This window comes from Odocoileus virginianus, chromosome 9 (assembly GCF_023699985.2).
Source record: "Odocoileus virginianus isolate 20LAN1187 ecotype Illinois chromosome 9, Ovbor_1.2, whole genome shotgun sequence".
Lineage (NCBI taxonomy): Eukaryota > Metazoa > Chordata > Mammalia > Artiodactyla > Cervidae > Odocoileus > Odocoileus virginianus.
Genome location: NC_069682.1, coordinates 54,406,198 through 54,426,676, shown reverse-complemented (window position 1 = coordinate 54,426,676; position 20,479 = coordinate 54,406,198). Strand labels below are relative to the sequence as shown.

The 20,479-nt window shown below is 54.7% G+C and overlaps 1 protein-coding gene across 6 annotated transcripts in view; it reads right to left on the bottom strand.

Moving 5' to 3' along the window:
• Positions 1-245: 245 nt before the first annotated feature.
• Positions 246-20,479, bottom strand: part of PMEPA1 (prostate transmembrane protein, androgen induced 1) — a 57,629-nt gene continuing 37,395 nt past the window's right edge. For 3 of the 6 annotated variants that reach the window (XM_070472472.1, XM_070472470.1, XM_070472469.1), the window contains exons 2-4: positions 7,901-8,055; positions 4,935-4,988; positions 246-4,445 (exon numbers count right to left, since the gene is read on the bottom strand). In XM_070472472.1, the coding sequence (XP_070328573.1) occupies positions 3,897-4,445; positions 4,935-4,988; positions 7,901-8,011 (714 nt within the window). In that variant the 5' untranslated portion in view covers positions 8,012-8,055 and the 3' untranslated portion in view covers positions 246-3,896. Of the gene's footprint in view, positions 4,446-4,934; positions 4,989-7,900; positions 8,056-8,256; positions 8,488-8,731; positions 8,752-9,093; positions 9,122-20,479 lie in introns of those variants that run through there. The other 3 variants (XM_070472471.1, XM_020905198.2, XM_070472468.1) reach the window with 3 other exon arrangements.

The window sequence follows — 20,479 nt, the reverse complement described above, 5'->3', positions numbered from 1 at the left end:
AATATACAATGTTTTGCAAACTCTTTACCCCCATGAGACCCAATGCCTGCCTGTGCAAGGGCTTTCACTGAGCGCCCTGAATGCTGCCTGAACTAAAACAGAGAGGTTGATGGAATTGCTCAAGGCCACACAGCACCTCCGAGGAATGTGCTTCCTGCCCTGGAAAGGCATCCAGGGTTTGGTGCTGAGGGCAGCAGAGGGGACAGGGGAAAGCAACGCAGTTCAAGAAAGCAGAAGAGCCTGGCTCCAAAGAATTGTAAAATTTATTGTATAAGTATTGCAGCTTTTCAGAATGTCATCATTGCCACTAATGATTACTGATACACAACAAGCGATTTCATCAGGCCTGTGGATTGGCATCCAAATACAGAGTCTTACGCAGCAGCAACGTGGGCACTGCACCCAGCGTGCCACGGAGTTTACACACATGTAACTTGAACAGAACTCGGGAAACGGGGCTGCAAAAGAGAGCGGTTCCAACACCAAGGGAGCAACGTAAAAGCGTCGCCATCAGCACAACCACCGTGGAATCAGGCAGGCAAATGAGGGCGCAGCGGGTCCTTCTGAGCTCTATAGTACAGCAAAATTTGAAGTGCAGTTTCCGGAAAACCAAACTGAACAAAATATTTCTCTCCTTTATCACCGGGATGTTTTATGGATCTGGAAGCTTGGTGTTGCATGTAGAAAAAAAAAATTCTCTGAAACGTACAATTCACAGAGCAGACAGACAAGGAGGGGAATGGGTTCGGTCCTCAGCCTGCCCCGGTGTTCGCTAGACGTGGAGGGGAGTCACTTTCAGCTCCTGGCAAAAATGTGAGGTTGAGGACGGCTCTGAGTGCACTCTGCTAAGGCCGTCTGTGTAGACCTGGGCTTTGCGGGGGAAAGTTTTCCTCCAGAGGAAACATGATGATGGACAAACAGGGAAATAATGCGAGTAGAAAAAGCTGAGCTCCGCCACCTTCTCTGAGCCCAGCCTGGTCCCCCTCCAACCAGCCACTGCCGAGGACCCCTCCCTTTCCACCTTCTCCTGGAAAAGGGGGCCCTCTCAAGGGATGCTCAAAGGCTTTTCAAGAATAAGAGCATGACAGCCAACACCAAGAGGAAGGACGTATCCTCAGGGCTCCGGGTTCGGCAGGGAAACCAAGAGCTCTGCAGAAACACACCCGTGGTCTTCTTGGGAGGTGCCCTGGCCCTGACAAGTTGCTCCACCATGAACTACTGCAACTGTTTGCTGGGCACGGAGCCCAGGCATGATGCTGTGGCATCGAGGACTGGACTGCAATACTGGGGCACAAGGAGGGGGATGCTCTGCCCTCAAGCCAGCTGAAGTCAGTAACCCCCTCCCCTGCTTCCTTTTCTAATTCGTTGCCCATCTGGCAAATGCAGACCACACCTCCCCCGCCCCCAACCCCAGCAACAAGATGCAAGTTTTGGCTCAAGAGGAAGGACCTCAGGGGGATCTTGGGGACACCTCGGTCTGGCCTTCATCTAACGCTAATAACAAGGTCCGCATCTAGGTTTTTTGACCCAGATGGGAGTTAAGTACGGACAGGAGGCTGGAGGGGGGGCCTGCCCAAGAGAGGCACAGCCAGGGTGGAGGGAGGGCAGGTGGGACACGCACGAGGGTGATGGGTGTGTTTTTAAAGCAGTCACCTCTGTCGCCCACGAGTGGGAAAGGCAGGCCCAGGTGAGTAGGGGCACTGTCCAGGAACACTGCTGCCTGAGGACAGAAGGGGTCAACCGCTTCCTCAGTAAGGCACTAGGGAGATGCTTCACATAAAGGAAAGATACGTTTTTTTTAAAAAACTTTATAAATGTGTCCCTGTACCTTTCAGGACAAACTCTAGGGATGTCTCTGCATGAATGACCTTTACAAAGAATCTTCGAGAGAGAGAGGCAGAGTTTAGGCTGAAGACCCCACAGAGAGGCAGGTTTTATTGTCAAGGGACCAGAACTTTCTGACAGGCTGGTGAGCGGGCACTCAGACACCTTGGTCATCTATTGGTCACCATGTTCTTAAAAGGTACATGATAGAAATAGTTCAAATGGTCAGAACTTCAAAACTGTTCTCAAGTTTTTCAAGTAATAAAAAAGGTTGTTTAAAACAATAGTTATTGCCTCTTATCCTTTTCTTTTCTCTTAACCGGCTAGTTGGGATTCTGTTGAAAATGAAGAGACACCTCTGCAGGATGGGCGGGCGGGGTGGGGGGGGCTACTCTCTTGCCGGGGGCGTCACCCCATGGAATATGAGTCCGTCCTTGGTGGCAGGAAGGACTCTCATTTGCTCAACTCTCTCCTCGTCATCTCCATCTGCACACATGCACGCCACCAGCGAGGGGTCCCACCAATATCTAAGCGGTAAAATCCTGGTAATCAAGAGTTGTGTCTGACAAAGACGCTTGTGAAAACACAGACACACAAAGACACCAAAAACGATGGTTTCCACGGGGAAGGGAATGAAATGCGAAAAGAGAGGAGAAGGGGAAGAATTCTGCTTCTACTTCCTAAAGCTTGAGTCTGTGTTGGTTTGACGGTTTTTCTCATTTTCACCCTTTCGCAGTGTCCTGGGAGAAACCTGGGCATACCGCTCTTTCGTCTCTGGTCTTCTGGTTATGGGCCTGTTACGTGAGAACCGATATAAAGACAGGGGTGAGGTCACGTGGCTAGTCCTTTGGGCCTTTCCTACATGCCAGCAGGCTGCACCCACCTCAGCTGGCGCAGTGCGGGGCCACTGAACTGCCGAAGCATCCTGCATGCCTGAGCCACCTAACTGCCTCTGGCAGGGCCCTGGCGATGCAGGCGGGGAGCACCTTGGCGAGCCCCTTCCTATGGGGACCTTCATGGTTCAAAAAAGAAGAGAGAAAAAAAATAAACAAACTAAGATTCCTTCAGTAACAGTTAATCTTCATTTCGGGAAGAGCAAAGCCCACCTTCCTGGAACTTGGGGCCTGGAGTTAACTTTTCCTATTTCATTTGCGATCCAAAGGCTGTCGTGGCCCAGAGGAGGGCTAAACACGTCTCCTTCAGGAGGGAATGTAGACCGAGGTAATAACCTATCACTAGATGAAAGCTTCCACTGTGCAGGAGGTCAGCCCTGGGGAGCCTCTCTCCAGCCCCAGCGTGGAGCCCACGCTCTGCCTGAAGTCGACAGGGAAATTCCGACATTTCTCCCTTAAAAGTCTTGACACAGGTGGATAGAAGTTTCCATCAAACAAGCACTGACATATTTATATTAAAAAATAGTGCAAAAGCTCAACATTTATATAAATAACTCTAAACCCCTGCTTTGTAGTTTTTTTTTCTTTACAAGGTAATACACACTTTCTCAGTTGGCACTCAAAAATTGCCATTTTTTTTTCTCTCCTATTCAGAAAACAACTTTTTTTTTTTGTAATAGGCCTCTTCTAATACAAAAATACTCCTGCCCTCGCACATACAGTTTCTCTTATTTTATATATATTTATATATATAATATTGCAGATCTTTAAACAAAGGTTTTGTGCAAATATGTCTTTAAAGTTAAGTGAAATCATCATAAACAAACAAAAGAAAGTAAGCATTCACGCACGCAGCTCAACTAGAAACAGAAAAGACTAGTGTAGAATATTTTTTTTTCTTTTGCCTTCAAGACACAGCTCAACAAAGAAACGTGGGGTGTGGTTTTTTTTTTTTTTTTGCTTTTTTTTTTTTTTTTTTTGCAAGCCTTCTTAGCTTGTGCATTCAGACCAGACAGAACACGTAAATATTTATACACAGAGAGGTGGGGGAGGGGGGAGGAGGATGGTTACGCGTCGCATTTTCTGTGTGTCGCCCCGGCCTCCTCTCTCTTTTCTTTCAAGAAGTGCGGAGTGATTTGCGGTTTTACCTACTGCGGCCCCGGCCTGCCCTCGGGACTCCTAAAGGGGGTGTCCCTTCTGTTTATCCTTCTCTTTGCTCCAGGCCGCTGTGCTCTCCAAGGGGGCGATGTGTGCGGGGTGCAGCCGGGTGCCCTCCAGCAAGGAGGCTGGCCCGCTGCTCTGCTGGTGCTGGAAGGTGGAGGCGCCGGGGTAGTGGCCGATGACCTCGCTATAGGTGGGGGGCGGTCCCTCCATGCGCCCACCGCCCCCGTAGCACGTGGCGCTGATGCCCGAGTTACTGCTGGGGGGGCAGGGGCCGCCCAGCATGGCACTTTCCATCAGGTCGCTGTCGAAGATGGTTCTGTTCGGGGGTGCGCGCACCGACTCCCGGTTCAGCTCCAGCTGCTGCTCGGGGTCCCGCAGCTGGAGCGTGCAGGGGCCCTGGTAGGGCGGGGGCTCTTCCCCGTCCGACAGCGAGATGGTGGGCGGCAGATCGATCTCGTGCTGCAGGTATGGGTAGGTGGGCTGGAAGCGGTGGAAGCGGTCCCGCTGGGCGAAGGCGGGCACAGCCAGGCGGTCGGTGGCCCGGGGAGGGGCATACACCTGCGGCTGGAGGGCAAGAGCCAAGTGAGGGTCCCTCCCCCAAGCGCAGCAGGGCCCAGCCAGGGGTGGGGCGGGGGTTGTGGTGTTGGTGGGGGTGCTGCCTATGACTCTGCTCTCTGGGGAGTGAGGATGGGGGTAGGGAGCGGAGCCCGGAGTCCAGTGCCTGATGCCTGGAGAGCCCTGAAGTGTCACACAGTGGCGAGAGGAGCAGCCCGAGTCCTTCCGTGTCGCAGAGACTGAGAGCTGCTTGCTGGGGGTGGGGAGCGCACAATGTCCCAGCGGGGACCATCCCAGCTACCCAGGAGATTCTTCACAGAAGAGTAGGAGTGGGCCTCGAGCAGCCACTCTACTAACAGGGGAGGTGCCTCCGGCCTGGGGAAGGGGAGCTCCTGGGCAGAGGGGCGTCCACGACAGCAGCCCTGGGGGCAAGGGATGAAGGGAGTCCCCCTCCATCACTTGCGGGAGTGATGGAGAGTAGGCAGCGCTAGGACTCACCTCTGGAATTCCATTGCCTGACACCGTGCTCTCTGAGGGCCAGAGGCATCCTTCCTGTATGGGTAGAAGGCCACAATCAAGATAATGAACATATCCATCACCCCAAAGTTTCCTTGGGGACCTGTTTTCTTGAGGGTCCCCAGGTCAGGCCGTTATCACCTGCAGTCTTGGGGGATGGGGAGCGGGGGAAGCTGCCTGGAAGAGTGCAATTTCCTATGTGGCCGCTAGGCGGCTCTGTGAGTCTCAAAACCGTCCCGTCAGGAAAGCAGTTAGCCGACACACACTCTCTGGGGTGTAGTTTATTCCCGGTGTGGGGATACAGAGGGCAGACACATACCATTACTGTTAATATGGTCACCCAGGCCGTTTCGGTACTGATGTTAGGGATGCCTTGGTGCCAGACACTGTGCTCAGCTCTTTAAAGCACTAATTCTACTCTCCTGACAAAACACGGTGTAGCGGAACGGCATCGGCCCAGCTGGTAAGAGGCAGGGCTGGGATCCAAACCTTTTCTGCTGCCTCCAGACGCATTCGGACTCAAGCTGGCCCTAGCAGGCTCTGTGGCCCCTGGGTGGACTCCTGGCACAGCCCACATGGGCATCAGGAAAACAGAGGAAGCACACCCACCTGCTCCCCATTCAAGTTGGGAGCCCTGGAGAGCGGTGCAAGCAGCCAAGGTCAGCTTGGATCAATGTGAACTTGCCTAAAACCCCTCTGTGAGGCCCTCCATCCAAGGTTCAAACCATCTCTGCCCACCCCCTAGCCCAGGGAGTCTCCACCAGGGAGCTTGGGAATACATCAGTCAATGCTGGGAGGCCCCACTGCAAACCCCAGAATCACCGCCATCCTTGTCACCTGACTAACCCCAACTTGTGCACTTGGAGGTCACCTCCTCCTCCAGGGAGGCCTCCAAGGACCACCCACCCACCAGAGGCCCCTCCCCAGGCTCCCACAGCAACTCTGTTCCTGTGCCAGCCCGGCCCCGCTGTGAGTAACCCAGCGTCAGCTCGCTGCCCTGCACCTGCCCACCGGCTGAGTCTTAACTTACCCTGTTCCCTGACTCAGTGAATGGCCCTGACACCTTTCCAGGGACCAGTGCCAGACCCATGTGCTGCTTCTGGCAGCTCCTTCTCTCGCCCCCTCCACTCCCCAACACTTCCTTCTCTTCCTAAAAGCATCCCTGGAAAGCCTGTCCAGCCTGCCCATGGCTTCCCCATCTAGATCAGGGGTCCAAAAGCTGACCCCATCAAGGGCCAGGGGGTCTGTCACGCCACTAACAAGCCTGCTGCTGGGTGAACGCAGCCACAGTAAGAGTCCATGGGAATGAGCCAAGAGAACCTGATAGAGCGGGCAGCCGGCCCAGGTCTATCTATACCCAGGTGACCCCCGACGTGCCCTCAACTGCAGACTTCAAGCTGCAGTCTGTCACTGCAGTGGCTGGCATCTCCGTTGTCATCATCATGCGGTATTTTCTAGCTTTTCTGGTGCAGCGCCAGCTGGGCCGTGCAGTCTCAGGGCACAGAGCTTACCTGAACATGAACCCCACCCTCTGACAGATGAGGAAATGAACTCTTAGAGGTCACCCTGAAAAGAGGCCACAGCAGGATGGCCATGCCAGGGGTGGGCCCTGCGCCAAGCAGACAACGGCTGTCTCTGGGTCTCTCTGGGAGGTCACGGGGCCCCAAGACTCTGCCGATGTGCCCTGTCTAGCAGGGGCCCCAGGGGAGCCGCCACACGTACTTCAGGTCTAACAAGCTTCTGTGTTTACCCCGCCGGGCATCCCCAGGGGCCCATGCAGGTGGCTGGTAGATGTCGAGGGGTACTTTCTTTTAGCCTCAGATGTTCAGGAACCAGAACCTGGATCCTGGCCTCCATCTGGGCACGAAGTCTCAGTGCTGCCCACACGGCTGTCCCCTTTCCATGGTGACCAGGATCCCTCACATGGGAACCTCTGCCATCTCCCCAGCTCTCACCACTAACATCACCCTTCCTATGACCGTGGGGGGGTGGGGTGGGGGCAGGAGAGAGGCGAGCCCCTCTCATTTTACAGATGAGGCTCATTTTACACTGAGGCTCGGAAGGGGTGAGATGCTGCCCTAGAGCACAGCTCGGGCTGCGGTCTTCCCGTTTGTCCAAAGGGCCCTCTTTTGCACCAGGATCTGGCAGGGGTAAAATAGGCCTCAAGCTGTCGCTTAGAAGCTGTGTGGCCTCAGGCAAGTGTTCCCACCTCTCTGAGCCCCAATTTCTCCTCTGTAAGATGTGGCAGTGCAGCTGCTGGCACCATCACTTGGGCAACAGCAAATAAACCCACAGGTGAGCGTCAGATGCTTCTAAGCGGTAGCACAGCGCCCTCCGGGCACACGGGGCCTCAGGGTTGGGGCACCCGCGTTCCCGCTCGAGGGACTGAGCAAACACGCTCCTCGCCCCGGCAGCCTGGTGACGCACGGAAGCCTGACACAGGCGGAGATGCCCAAACCTGCCAGGAACAGGCCTGCCAGCCCGACGCGGCTCAGTCCCACAGACTCTGGGCACCAGAGCTGTCCCTCAGAGCTGAGAGGCCACGCTGGCTGCCCGGGCCTGATTCTATCGCTTTCCCCCAGTGCCCGGCCAACACAGGCCCAGGGACGTGCTCCCCACAGAGCCCCGGGGCTGCCCTCTCTGCGATCCGCAGCCTGCCGGGCACAGCTGCGCCTGTCCAGGTTGTTACACTCCGCCTCACAGGTGCGGAGATGGAAACTGTTTAGAAATGGACTCTGCACCGCCTCTTGGTGCATCTGCTGAGGAACACCCGCCGGCGGGCAGGGGCGGCCCGAAGGCGCAGGCGAATGACGGGGGCTGAGATCTGGGGGAGGGCGAGGTCCCACCCTGCTGCGAGCCGCTGCGTCTGCCCCAGTTGTGAGCACTCAACCCCAACACCACGCACACTTGATGGGGGCGTCCAGGCCCCTGGAAGCTCAGGCACTCACCGAGGACAGGGCATCTTCCCTCCTCCTGCCCTGGCTGTGCCGGCCAATGAAGGAGCGAGCGGACAGCTTGTAGTGGCTCAGCAGACACGTGATCACCACCACCATCACCATGACCACCACCACGATGATGGTGATCTCAACGAACTCCAGCTCCGCTGCAAGACCAAGGGGACACGTGAGACCCTGGGGACCCCAGAGCAGGCAGGGGCTCGGGGCAATTTTCCTGAGCACCCACCCACCCCAACACACACACACCCCAACATCCCTGTACACCCCAACACTCCGACACACCCATACACACAAACACAGATAACACACCCACGCATAGACATATTTATCATACACACAAGACGCACAGAGACACCACCCTCGACAGGACGGGAGGGTATGAGAGCCACCCCCACCTCCAGGAAGAGGCCTCAGAAAAACCACATTCTGGGAGGTTGCAAACACTGCAACTCTCATTTCTTTTTTTCGGGTTGTTTTGTTTTTTTTCCCCCCAGAAAGCGGAAAAACCCTCAAGTGCTGGAAAAGGAAAGAGGTTATTTTGATCCTGCCAGAGTCGAGGCGGTTTCTGCTGACTCGAGCGGGTCTGTGTCGGGGCCGATCGGCAGCCGGCCATGCGCCAGGCCAGCAGAGCCCCCAGCAGTGGCGGGTGAGAGGCTGGGGGCCCGGGCAGTGACCTGGCTGCAGCGGGGGGCGGGGGGCACAGCCAGCCTCCCCCGGTCCAAGGCTGCCCATGGACGAGCCAGGAAATGTGCCTCCCCAGAACCCAGAGGGCAGGCAGGAAGACCCTCCCCCCTCCCCACCCCCCCCCTCCCCGGCACTGACAGGCAATTAGCCGAGGTCTCCCCAGGGGTACAGGTTCAAGCTCGGGGCCACTGACTCAGCGCTTCCTCTTCTCAGACAGACACACGGAAGTTGGAGGAGTGGGGGCGGGCGAAGGTGGGGCCTGGAAAGCAGGCAGTGAGGTGCGCTGTGTCACCGTGAGCCATGTGCCACTCACTCGGGGCCCGGCCAGAGCCTGCGAAGGCAGCCCCTCCTGCCACCAGCCTCCGCTTCCAGCGGGAGATCGACGCGTCCCGGGTGGATCCTGCTGGTTCTGTAGAACCCCTCCGCACGCAGCCCGCCCACAGCCCTCTCTGGAGCCCCGGCCACCCCTTCTTCCTACCCAGGCTCTGCAGGACACCCACCTTCTCCCACCATGTTAAGCCTTTTTGCCCAGACGTGCCAAAGTCTGCCTGATGGCTGTTAGTTGAGTGGGTCTGCCCCCTAGGGAACACGTGGCAATGTCTGAGAACACTAGTGGCTCAGACTGGTGATACTAGTGACACAGCCGAGGGCGCTCCCAAAATCTAGAGGGTGAGAATCAAGGTGCTGCTTAATATCCTACAGTCCATAGGACTATAGGGACAAAGAATGTGCCAGAGCTGAGCATCTCTGTGCAGGGCTGAGCGTATATACAGGTGCTTTCTCATCATCCCGTCTCACAGGTGAGGGGACTCAGGTTCAGGTCATGTGACAGGCTCCTTGCTGCTGACTCCCTCACTGGATGTCCACCGCTGCACCCAGAATTCCATCTGGAGCCTGGGCCCTGGCTCCAACCTGGGGGGTGGGGGTGGGAGCCACATCCTTATCTTGCCCTGGGAGGGACCAGGAGGGACGATGAAGTAGCCAGGGACTTTGGTGAGTCCTTCCTGATGTCTGAGAAGGCTGGGCCCCGCCTGGCGGGAAATCGGACAAGCCTCAAACCCTCAGAGGGACTCATTCCCTTTCCCGCCAGGAGGGTGCGGGGCCTGAGCTGGCAAAGGCCAGGACGTTGGCCTGAACCCAGTGGCTGTGGCCACACCTCCTGCCTCCCCAGACAGGCTGGTCCAGGGCCTGTGCACTAGGGCCTGGGATAAAGCTGCCCATTCAGGGGACACACAGGCTGGCTTTGTGCAGCACCCACGCCCCCTCCTCAGAGGGGCCTGCAGCCCCTCCCCCAACACCGTGCACTCTTCACCCCGGCCCGGGCCTGGGGGTAGGCACCCTTGCCCCCCTCCGCCCGTCTCCAGGGGCCCTGCCCATGCCTGACCTGAAGCAAGGGAGATGTCTGTGTCTCTGTCCCAGGCCTGGAGGCCTAAAGGCTCCCAGCCAGGCCGCTGCCCTCCTCCAGGCAACATCCGTTGGCGAAGGCAACAGGGCTGGAGGTGCTCAAATGGGGCAACAGATGAGGCCCCACAGGCTGAGTGGGTGTGAGCACAGCCCACAGCTCTCCCGACCCCCAAAGAGCGGGAGGACCTGATTTTTGGGGTGCAGTGTCAGAGAATCACCCCCAGAAAGGAGCCCAGGGTGCTGAAGGCACTAACATGACCACACTGGTTCCTGGGCCACAGCCCCACACAAATCCACATGGGGGACGATGGAGTGAAATTCTCAGGAGACCACAAAGCGCTTCCAGGCTCTATTCTGGAAGCCAGAGGCCTGGGGTTGTGGCCAGAAGGGAGGGGAGACTCCTAAGGGTTGCAGAGTCCCTGAGGCGGGTCCGGGGCCAGCACAGCATTCCATGGGGATGCCCAGGCTGGCTCTGTGACCCTCACTCACTCTGAGTCCATACCGGTTTCCCCACGTGGAAGGCGGAGGCCGTGTGGGGGTCCACATGGCCAGCACTCAGGGAACTATGAGTTGAACCAAGGTGACCATGGTTAGTAGGGGCTCCCTAGCACACCAGCCAAAGCAAACAAGGACAGTCCAAACCCACATGTCTGAAAAGAGAGGGTCAAGCAGGACCCAGTTGGATATTCCAGGGAGTGCAAAGACACAGGGTCTTCCTAGGTGGTGTTAGTGGTAAAGACTCCACCTGCCCATGCAGGTGATGGGTTCGACCCCTGGATCAGGAAGATCCCCTGGAGGAAGGCATGGCAACCCACTCCAGTATTCTTGCCTTAAGAATCCCATGGACAGAGAGCCTGGCAGGCTACAGTCCATGGAGTCACACAGAGTTGGACACAACTGAGCAACTGGGCATGCACAAAGACACGGAAGCACAGGGACAGGGGGACTGAGGGGGTCAGGAGAGGCCCCCCAGCCAGCAGGTGATTCATCCCAACCCATAAGGCAAAAATAAGCCTAGGCTGGGTGTCTTGACCTTGGCCATGGGGTGAGGGGGCTCTGGTCCCCTGGATAGCACAGTGAACTTTCATACCTTGAGTGTGAAAGTCTGAGTCTCCTTCCTGGAGACTCTGCCTTCAGGGGACATGAACCCACCTCTCTGGGACATGCATCAGAAAGTATCTGCAGGAATACGGGCAAATGGGGGGCCTAAGGGCATTTGCATCCATAGTCCTGTCCCCATCCAAAATAACAAACAGAGCTGTGGGTGGCCCTCTTAACACGGGCTGTGCTATCCACTTGCCCCAAGCTCCACCTGGGCCCTAGTTCTGCTTGACCTCACCTGCCTGGCCCCTGTGGATCTTTATGCCCAGTTCCTCACTCCTGCTCCACTGCAGGCATCATTAATCGAGCAAGAGCTCCTCCTCATCAGGTCCACAGAGTGCTCCAGACATGCACTGCTACCTGAAACCCCAGCAGACCAGACAGCCCCAGGCAGGCTGGGCCAGTGCAGCCACAACTGCCAATTTCTCCAGAACCTAGAAACTGTTGGTGAAGCCGCCTGGCCTTTAACGCTGGCAGCATATTCAAAGAGTTTTAAAAGCAACGAGCAGCCAAAGTCTGCAGGATGGGTGGCTTCTAGACTTCCAGCCAAGAGAGGAGCCCCCAAGACGCAGAGCCACACAGATCCTGCCTCAGCGTCCTCGATCTCACAGGCTTCCCTTTACCTGGACACGGGGCCAAGTGCCCAGCACACTGGCGGAAGAGATAGGTACAACTGCTGCCCCCCACTCAGTTCAAGTCTCCTGTGACCACGGGGCTCACAGCAAAGCCTGGTCACAAATAAGGGGAATCAGAGCAGGAGGGGGTGGCGGGCTGGTTCCCAGCCCAAACTCCCTGTTGTCATAGCAACCACTCACTGGGACTAGTCATGTACAACACGTGCACCACCCTGTGCTGAGCCCACCTCCCTCAGGTCTATGAGAGCCATCACCATGCTACTGTGCAGACGAGCCAACCAAGGCACAGATAGAAGTTCCTCCAGATCAAAGGGCAGGGCCGGTCCCAAATCCAGAGCCTCCTTGAGGGAACGAGAGGGGAAAAGGCCTTTATCTCCTGCTAAATGCTCCCAGTTTTCCCGAAGTATCTGTCAGTTCCCCCTCCTATGTGGGAACACCTCAGAAGATGCCTGCATCTGCCAGCTGCTGGGCGTGTGACCCTGGGCATATGCAGCCCTGAGAGCTCCAGGAAAGATGAAAAAGTACGTGTCAAGGGCTCAGAACAGGGCAGGAGTCAGTGGGTGATCCACTGTTAGCATTGTCACAACCCCCTACATGCCTCTGGGACAGCAGGCACCCCTCATCCAGGCTGATGCCCTGGAAACACTGAGCATGCTTTCATGGGCCTCTGTCCCAGGGTCAGTCAGAAAAGGTCACCCAGTGTGGTGGCTGGACTTACGGGCACCAGTCCCCGCTTCGAGGACCTGTGCAGAGAACAGGAGCCTTTGGGGAGGAAACATCACACTTGCTCATTCTGTTCCTGGCAACAGGCCCGCTTACCATAGGGGAGCGGTCCTGTCCTTTTTCTTGGTAATTTCCCCCTTGGGGTCGTGATGGATGCGGCAAGTTCTCTGGGGGTGGCCAAGCCCATCTTCCACATGCAAAGTAAGGTCACTCTAATTTAATTGAGCATCTTCTTTCCTCATGAATAACTTCAAATTAACAGATTCGTCAGCCTCATTGGAGCAGCCTGACTGCTTTTGTGTCCCCTCCAGAGATGATGCAGTCACTTTGAGGTGTGCATACAGGCGTCTCTGGTCCTTTCCCAGCTCACCTGACACTAGTGAGGGGTAGCGTCTGGGAGCCCCCTCACGGCCAGGTGTGGCCTGAATCTCTTTGGGTATCATCTTATTGACCCTCAGTGGCATCCTGTGAAATTGAAACCAATATGACCCCCACCGCCAACTTTACAGATGAGGAAACTGAGGCTGCGAGTGGGGAGATAATTGGCCAAAGGCCACACAGTTCAAGACCCCAGACCCCCAAGCCTGTGCTTTCAGGGATGGGTTAGGCCGACAGCCCCACATCCAATGGTCCTGGGTACCGTGGTCCCAGAATGTCAGGAACAGTGTTGATTCAAGTCAGGCGCTCGTGTGGAATGGGACTGGTTGCCAGGGTAGATCAAGACTGCCTAGAGCATCACTTGCCATGTGGTCCATGAAGCCAGTATCTTGGCCAGTGGTCCCCACCTCCCCACCAGCACAGAGGAAAGTCACAGGATGGTTGTTAGATAGGCCTCGTGCCATGCATTTGGGGGAGCTCTGGGCACCTCCCACGAAACTGCATAAAGACACAGCTGCCTTCTCCTCTGTCTCTATCTGAGTGATAAGCACCTGCCCAGGATAGGACATCCCTCCCCACTTAGTCCCCACAAACTCCGGAGGGGCAGTGTCGGCTCTGTCAGGCCAGGAGTCAGAGTGCAGTCCAGACCCCATGGCTTCCTTCCCTGGCAGCTGGGGGAGCCAGGATGAGCTCTCAGAATGCACATTTTAAAATAAAATTAAAAATAAAAATTCATGTGAGGCTTTAAAAGGAACCCAACTCTATCAAAATATAGTTCTCAAACTCTGAACCAGACTTTCGATATAGGAAGAACATAAGAGGATCACACAAGTGACCTGGGATAGTATCACATTAAATGCGACCTGGGAGGTTTCCATGAATAGGAAGTCTGTGGTTTCTACCGGCGACCAGATTGCAAGTAGCTGCTGATGCCCTGTGGTTTGGTACCTGTGTTCCTGTTAGGGGTGGCTAAGGTAAAGAGGCAATTCTTTTGCAACCAAGTTTATGGGCCCCTGCTCGGAGTGATGGAGCCAGACCTAAACCAAACGCATGAGCCTCAGTTCAAACCCCTGTCCAGCTGCTTCCCGGCTGTAAATGGGGAGAGGGCTGGTGCAGAATTTGCCATGCACCGTGTGGGCGCAACCGTCACTGCGTTTTCAGTTAATCGTCGGAGAAACAGCCGGATGTGGGAGATCTTTTCTCTTTTCTTGGCTGGAGAGCTGGACCAGAGTCCACCCAGCTCCTGCCAGCCCACAGGAGGTTTCCAGACCAGACGACCCCCCCCACCGCCCCCCGCCCTGTGTCTGCTCCAGGCGGAGGGGCAGCCGGCGCGCTCCCTGGTTAACAAGCAGTCCGTGCAGGCGGCCCTGTCTGGCCTCCTGGCCGCACACTGAGGAATTAGGAATTGGCACTGTCTGAAATTTATGAAAATCTAATCTCGTTAGGCCTGCCTGGATGAGACTGGCCGGGGCAGGCCTCATTGTCATTCTGAGGAGCCCCAGCCAGCCTGGGGTTCCTGCCACTTCATTTACTGCCCCTCCCCCCCCACTGCATTTGAATAAGAACCCAGCTCCTTCCCCCCAACCTGGAATTTCAAATAAAATTGAGCCAGACGTCAAAGGAATAACTTTCTGATCACTCCTGGTGCCATTTCAAACACCCCTGACGGCACATTGATTTTCTTAGGGTAAGACCGTTTGTAAGTAAAAGAACGGATTTTCTGTTAAGGTTCGGGAGGTGGGCAGAAATCTAGGCCAGTTTTCTCATTTTTAAAGACAGACTGTACGCTTACCCAGCCCCTACTCTGTGCCAAGCATGCAGCTGGGCGCCAGGCGCCTGATAACGGAGCACATAACCGTGAGATACTGTCCACGATGCTGTCCAGTGTTGTTTTGGGGGGGCGGGGGCAAGCCTTGCACTGGGGACTGGGGCTCCACGCATTGCTGCCCATGGCAGAATTCAGGGCACTGATTCAGAACATGAAGTGTGTCCCCAAGATTCCTGGGTTCGAATCCCAACTTTGCCACTTTAACTGTGACCTCAGGCACATCACTTAGTGTCCTCATTTGGGGGCGAGAACAAGGAGGGCTGACCCAGTCCCCATCCCCGGTGGCTGTGGTGAGAACTGTATGGGTCAGTTTGCAGCCACAGACTCAGGCTTGCAGCACCTCTGCAAGGAGAACACCCGGGAAGCCTCATTACGTGGAACCCAGAACCCCAGGCTCTGGGCCACACCTGTCCTGAGCCAGGCGGTGGAATCACAGTGGCTGGAGAAGGCCCAGCAAGGTGGGTCCCTCTGCCGGCACCATAGCTGATAGACAGTGCAAGCTGGGAGCATCTCCGACAAGCAAAGTAACAATCTCTCAAAACTTTGAAGCGAGAACCCCTGACCAGACAAATCACCTCCGGGGTATTTATCTCCACATGCAGGTTTCCTGGGATTCTCTGCCGTTAGCTCTCTCTGCTCTAATGAGAATTTTGTTCTGTGCTCTCTGAAAAAAAGTGAAAGTATGAGTCGCTCAGTTGTTTCCGACTCTTTTTGACCCCATGGTCTGTTGCCCACCATGCTCCTTTGTCCATGGGATTCTCCAGGCAAGAGTACTGGAGGGGGGTGCCATTCCCTTCCCCAGAGGACCTTCCCGACCGGGGATGGAGTGAGCATCTCCTGCATTGCAGGCAGATTCTTCACTGTCTGAGACACCAGGCAGGGAGGGAAGCCCCTGTGCTCTGTAAGGGGCCCAAACACAGCCTACCCCAGGGCCTTTGCATGAGCCCCTCCTTCTGTCTGGAATGGTCTTACCCACGAGCCTGTGCTTGCTCCTTCCTGGTCTCCATTCCAGTGTCACTCACTCAGGAAGCATGCTCACAGGAAGCATCCTGTCTGCATCAGTGTCTGCCCTGGTCCCTGGGACCCATGCCCCAAGACTGCTTCATGGTTCTCTGTAGCTCTCATTAGGGGCTTGCACCTCTCCCTCCCAGAACGCCAGGGGTCCATCGCTCATTCTCTGTGTCCCCAGCACCTTCCCCAGAGCAGGCACACAAGAAATGCATGGCATAAAGGATCACAGCGTTCTCAAATATAAAGAGGCGCGCAGGAAGGCCCACTGCAGGTGAAAAGGCAAAATCCCTGGGAACCACTTAAACGTCCCCCCTCCAAGGGGCTGACACAACCGAGGAAGGCACTGCCAGCAGATTTGTGTGCAACGACAAATTGTACACAGATCTGTGCTTCTCCCTGAGCAAGAGAAGCTATCCAATGAGACAGGACCATCCTTGTTTAAAAGCACAGACGTGTATATTTTAAAATAAAAGTGATTCGGGTGACACATACATACTTCTGTGAGTGACTACATGCACCTACATGACTCAAGGGCCAGGCATGGTTACCCTGGGAGTGCCTAAGAGGGGATGGCTCCTTCCTTGTAATACACACTCCTGCACATTCACCTTCAAGCACGTGCAATTACATTGACAGTAAGAGACTAAGCGACTGTCAGTCTCCAAACCAGGCAGCTGATCCCCGGAATGGGGCTTCCCAGAGGTCTCCTGGCAAAGATGCTGTCATCTTGGGTCTGGCAGCACTTCTCGGGGGATGAGGGGAGGCTGGGTCAAGCCCCTCAGCCTGGGACTGAGGGCAGTGGAACCCTGGCCTCGGGTGCCTCTGATGGGCCCTGGGAGTTTAGGTGCTGAGCTAGGGGTGCTCTTCGTAGGGCAGGCGAGGGCCTGACCACCACTCCATGATGCCCTGGCTGAGGAGCCCAAGGTGATACCCAGATGCCAGGTGGTCATCCAGCTCCCTCGCCTGGAAGGGGGACACAAGTGTGGCTGAACACAAAGCTGCCTTGTCAAACTGTGTCTCCTGTCTCTCTCCAGCACCGGCTGAACTGACGGCCACTCTGGGGATGAAAGTGTTGTATGGTAGAGCAAACGGGACGACAGAAGACGGGCCACAGTCACACCACTCCTTCCGTCCACCTGAGCCACCTCCAGCCTCTCCTTGCCTGGCTGACTGCTTCCCTCCCTCCCCTCTTCCCCCGCTGGACTGCACCTGCGTACATGAGTATGCATGAACACACACACACTTTCCTGCTGGGCTTCCCCCGGTCCCTCCCTGAGCTCCCCAGCATGCAGGCATCACCCTCTCAACTCCTGTCTACCCAACTCTGCTCAAGAGCATCTCAGGATGGGAGCACCAGATCTCAGCTCTGTAGCCTGTCCAGCAGAGCCTAACAGAGAAGGCTCCACGCTGGTCTGTCCCAGTGTCGGTGGAAGCATTCGGAAGCCCAGGGGACCAGACAGTCAAGGTGCACTAATTAGCCAACAAATACAGGGCCAGGTTTAAAGGATGTGAACGATAAGTCATCAATCCCACATACCCTTCTGTGTTGTGCATCTCCTTTAACTAGTAAGACACCTAGTCCTGCATGTAGGCAACTGCCTTCTTGAACCCAAGTGGCAAAGTGTGCAGCACTTCACTCATTTTTGGGCTTCAGCCCACACATCCCGATGTCACCTTGCAGGAGGTCACCTGAGAGAGGGCTGCAGCTAGGTGATGGGTGAGCCCTGAGTCTCAAAGTGTGTGTGGGAATGGGGAGGTAAAATCAACTCCAGGGCGAGCAGAGGGCCTGTGTAATCATTTTAGAGCCTCATGATTAAACGCTCCTTCAATAAGGAAAGACAAAGCCGTGCCTTTTATCTTTCTTGCTATTACCCAAATGGAAAGAACTAATGGGATTTTTTTTCCTATTGTCACCGACATCGAACATCTTTAAACACCCACTGTCAGCAAAATATCAATCACCGTTCGAGAGTTATTGGCAGAATGGAGTGAATTTGCGGTGAGAGAGTGCTGTGTCTGTCAATGGACACGGAGGTGCAACGGAAAGTTATTTAAAATAAATCAAATGCGCTTTGTTAATTGAGGAGAGGAGGCGTGGGTGAGTGAGCTGTCTGCGGTGGCAGCGTCAATGACCATAATCAGCTTGGAGGGCGTCGTGGCAGGACCTATCAAAATCTAAAAGGCACGCTACCTTTCCAGCTTGCAACTTTAACTTCCAAAAGTGTATCCAACAGAAAAATCCGCAGAAGGACCTGAGAGCATACACGTATGGGGACACTTCTGCAGGGTTTTTTTGTGACTGTGAACAACCAGAGAACATCTAAATTCCACTAAACTAACCCTCGTATATATGTATCTCACTGTCTTGCCATTATATGACTCAAAAATCCCATTCCTGGGCATGTATCCAGAGAAAACCATAGTCCAAAAGGATGCATGCACCCCAGTGTTCACTGCAGCACTATTTACAACAGCCCCGACATAGAAGCATGTCCACTGACAGAGAAATAGATAAAAAAGACACAATACATACATACAATGGAATACTACTCGGCCATAAAAAGGAACAATATAGTGCCATTTGCAGAGACTTAGATGAACCTGGAGACTGTCATACAAAGTGAGGTAAGTCAGAAAGAGAAAAAGAAATATCACTTATGCATGTTCAATCATGTCTGACTCTTTGCAAACCGTAGCCCACCAGGCTCCTCTGTCCAAGGAATTTTCCCGGCAAGAAGACTGGAGTGGATTGCCATCTCCTCCTCCAGGGGATCTTCCCAACCCCAGGATCAAATCCGTGTTCCTTGCGTCTCCTGCATTGGCAGGTGGATTCTGTGCCACTGTGCCGCCTGGGAAGCCCATATCATTTATATGTCGAATATAGAAAAATGATACAGATGAGCGTAGTGGCAAAGCAGAAACACAGTCACAGCTATAGAGAACAAACCTATGTGTACCAAGGTGGGAAGAAGAGTGGGATGAACTGGGAGACTGGGATGGACATATATACACTATGTATAAAACAGATAACTAAGGAGAACCTACTGTTTAGCACAGGGAACTCCACTCAATGATCTGTGTTGACCTCCATGGGAAGGAAATCTAAAAAAGAGTGGATATGTGGATCGGTATAACTGATTCCCTTTACTGTTTAATGAAACTAACAACATTGTAAAGCAACTAAACTCCAATAAAAATTACACACACACAAAAAGAGAGGTAATCCGACAGTGGGGTTTCCCAGCCTTGGTGCTACTGAGATTTTGGGGCTGGATAATTCTCTGCAGTGGTGCCTGTGCACTGTAGAATGTTTAGCAACATCCCTGGCCTCTGCCCACTAGAAACCAGTAGCACCACCACGGTCAAGTTGTGACAACCAGAGGTGTCTGCTGACATTGCCCAGTGTCTCCTGGGGAACACAGAACCATGCATGGCTGAGAACAGCTGACCTATATAGGTTTGAGGAGGGATGGCTATTTTTGAAATTATTGCCAAGCAGAAATAATGAAACTGGAACAGTATCTATAATATGCACCCATTTTTATAGCAAAAACAAGGATAAAAATCAAATTGTTCATGATGACGACTACTGACAGAAGGCATCTAACCCTTTATACTTTTTGTATTTCTACATTGCTTGCATTTTTTATAACAAACATGGACAGCTTTAGTTTCACCAATCCTAATTTACATACCAAAGAGACCGGGGCGCGTGCTCTTGTGTATGTGTCTGTGAGTTTCCAAACGTGGTGACAAGGTGACTCTGGCTTGCCCTCGCCACTTGGGAGTCACCGTGTGCTCCTTGGAAACCAGCAGTGTTTCTCTCAATTACTGATTTTCAAGAGCCTGGTGTTTCCCAACATGAGCTAGGAGGGGCTTGGGGGCAGCGCCAGGAGAGGGTAAGTGAAGGGGGCTCGGTCTCCAAGCCTCTCTGACAAAGAGCTCAGCTCTGAATCAGCCCACAATGCAGCCGGGATTGAGCCACCGCTCAATAGCTCCTCCATCAAAACGGTGGCCACATGCTGGGGGCCTTCGGGTCGGCGGGACTGGTTTGGTCAGGAGGGGTCTCAGTGCCAGCCGGGGGTGCCCCTTTCCGTTAGGACCACGGGGGGCCCAGCTATTCTAGGTCTCACGCAGGGCAGAGGCAGGAGATGCAATGATGGTCAAGGTCACACGGCAGGAGAGGCCGGAGAAACTGTGAGGGCAGAATGGGTTCCCCTGAACCCCTGGGCTCCCTGGAACTGAATCGGATTCAGCAAACACCAGGAGCAGAGTGAGCAGAAGCCCTGGAGCTGGCTGCCTGGACCCAAACCCCAGATCTACCCATGGCCAGACGTGTGACCTAAGGACATGGCTAAATTCCTTATCAAGCGCCCAGTACATGTCAAGTAGCCCATAAGCATCAGCTGTTATTTCACAAGGACTAGTGTGACCCTCTCCTGGGACCCTGGCCTCCCACTTTTCATGCCAATTGCCTCCTGACAGCCTGCATGGTCCTTTCGGCCAGGCAGCATCTCAGGTGCCCTCTGAGCAGAACCTCAGCTTCCCTCTGGCAGGGCCTTTGTCCAGGCTGATCCACCTGCCTGGGACGTCCTGTCACCTCCTCTTCCTCCTAATCCAGCTTCTGACCCCAGGTTCAACTGCCCCTGCAGCCACTTTCTTCTCTGGCTTTCTCTGGCAGTTGTAAGCTCTCTCATATAACACCCAGGTTATCTGCTATGACTTCCAAGAAAATGCATGTGTCATGACTTGGTCTGTGTCTTACTGTCACTATCCGTCTGCCCATCAGCATGCGGTCTCCTTGTC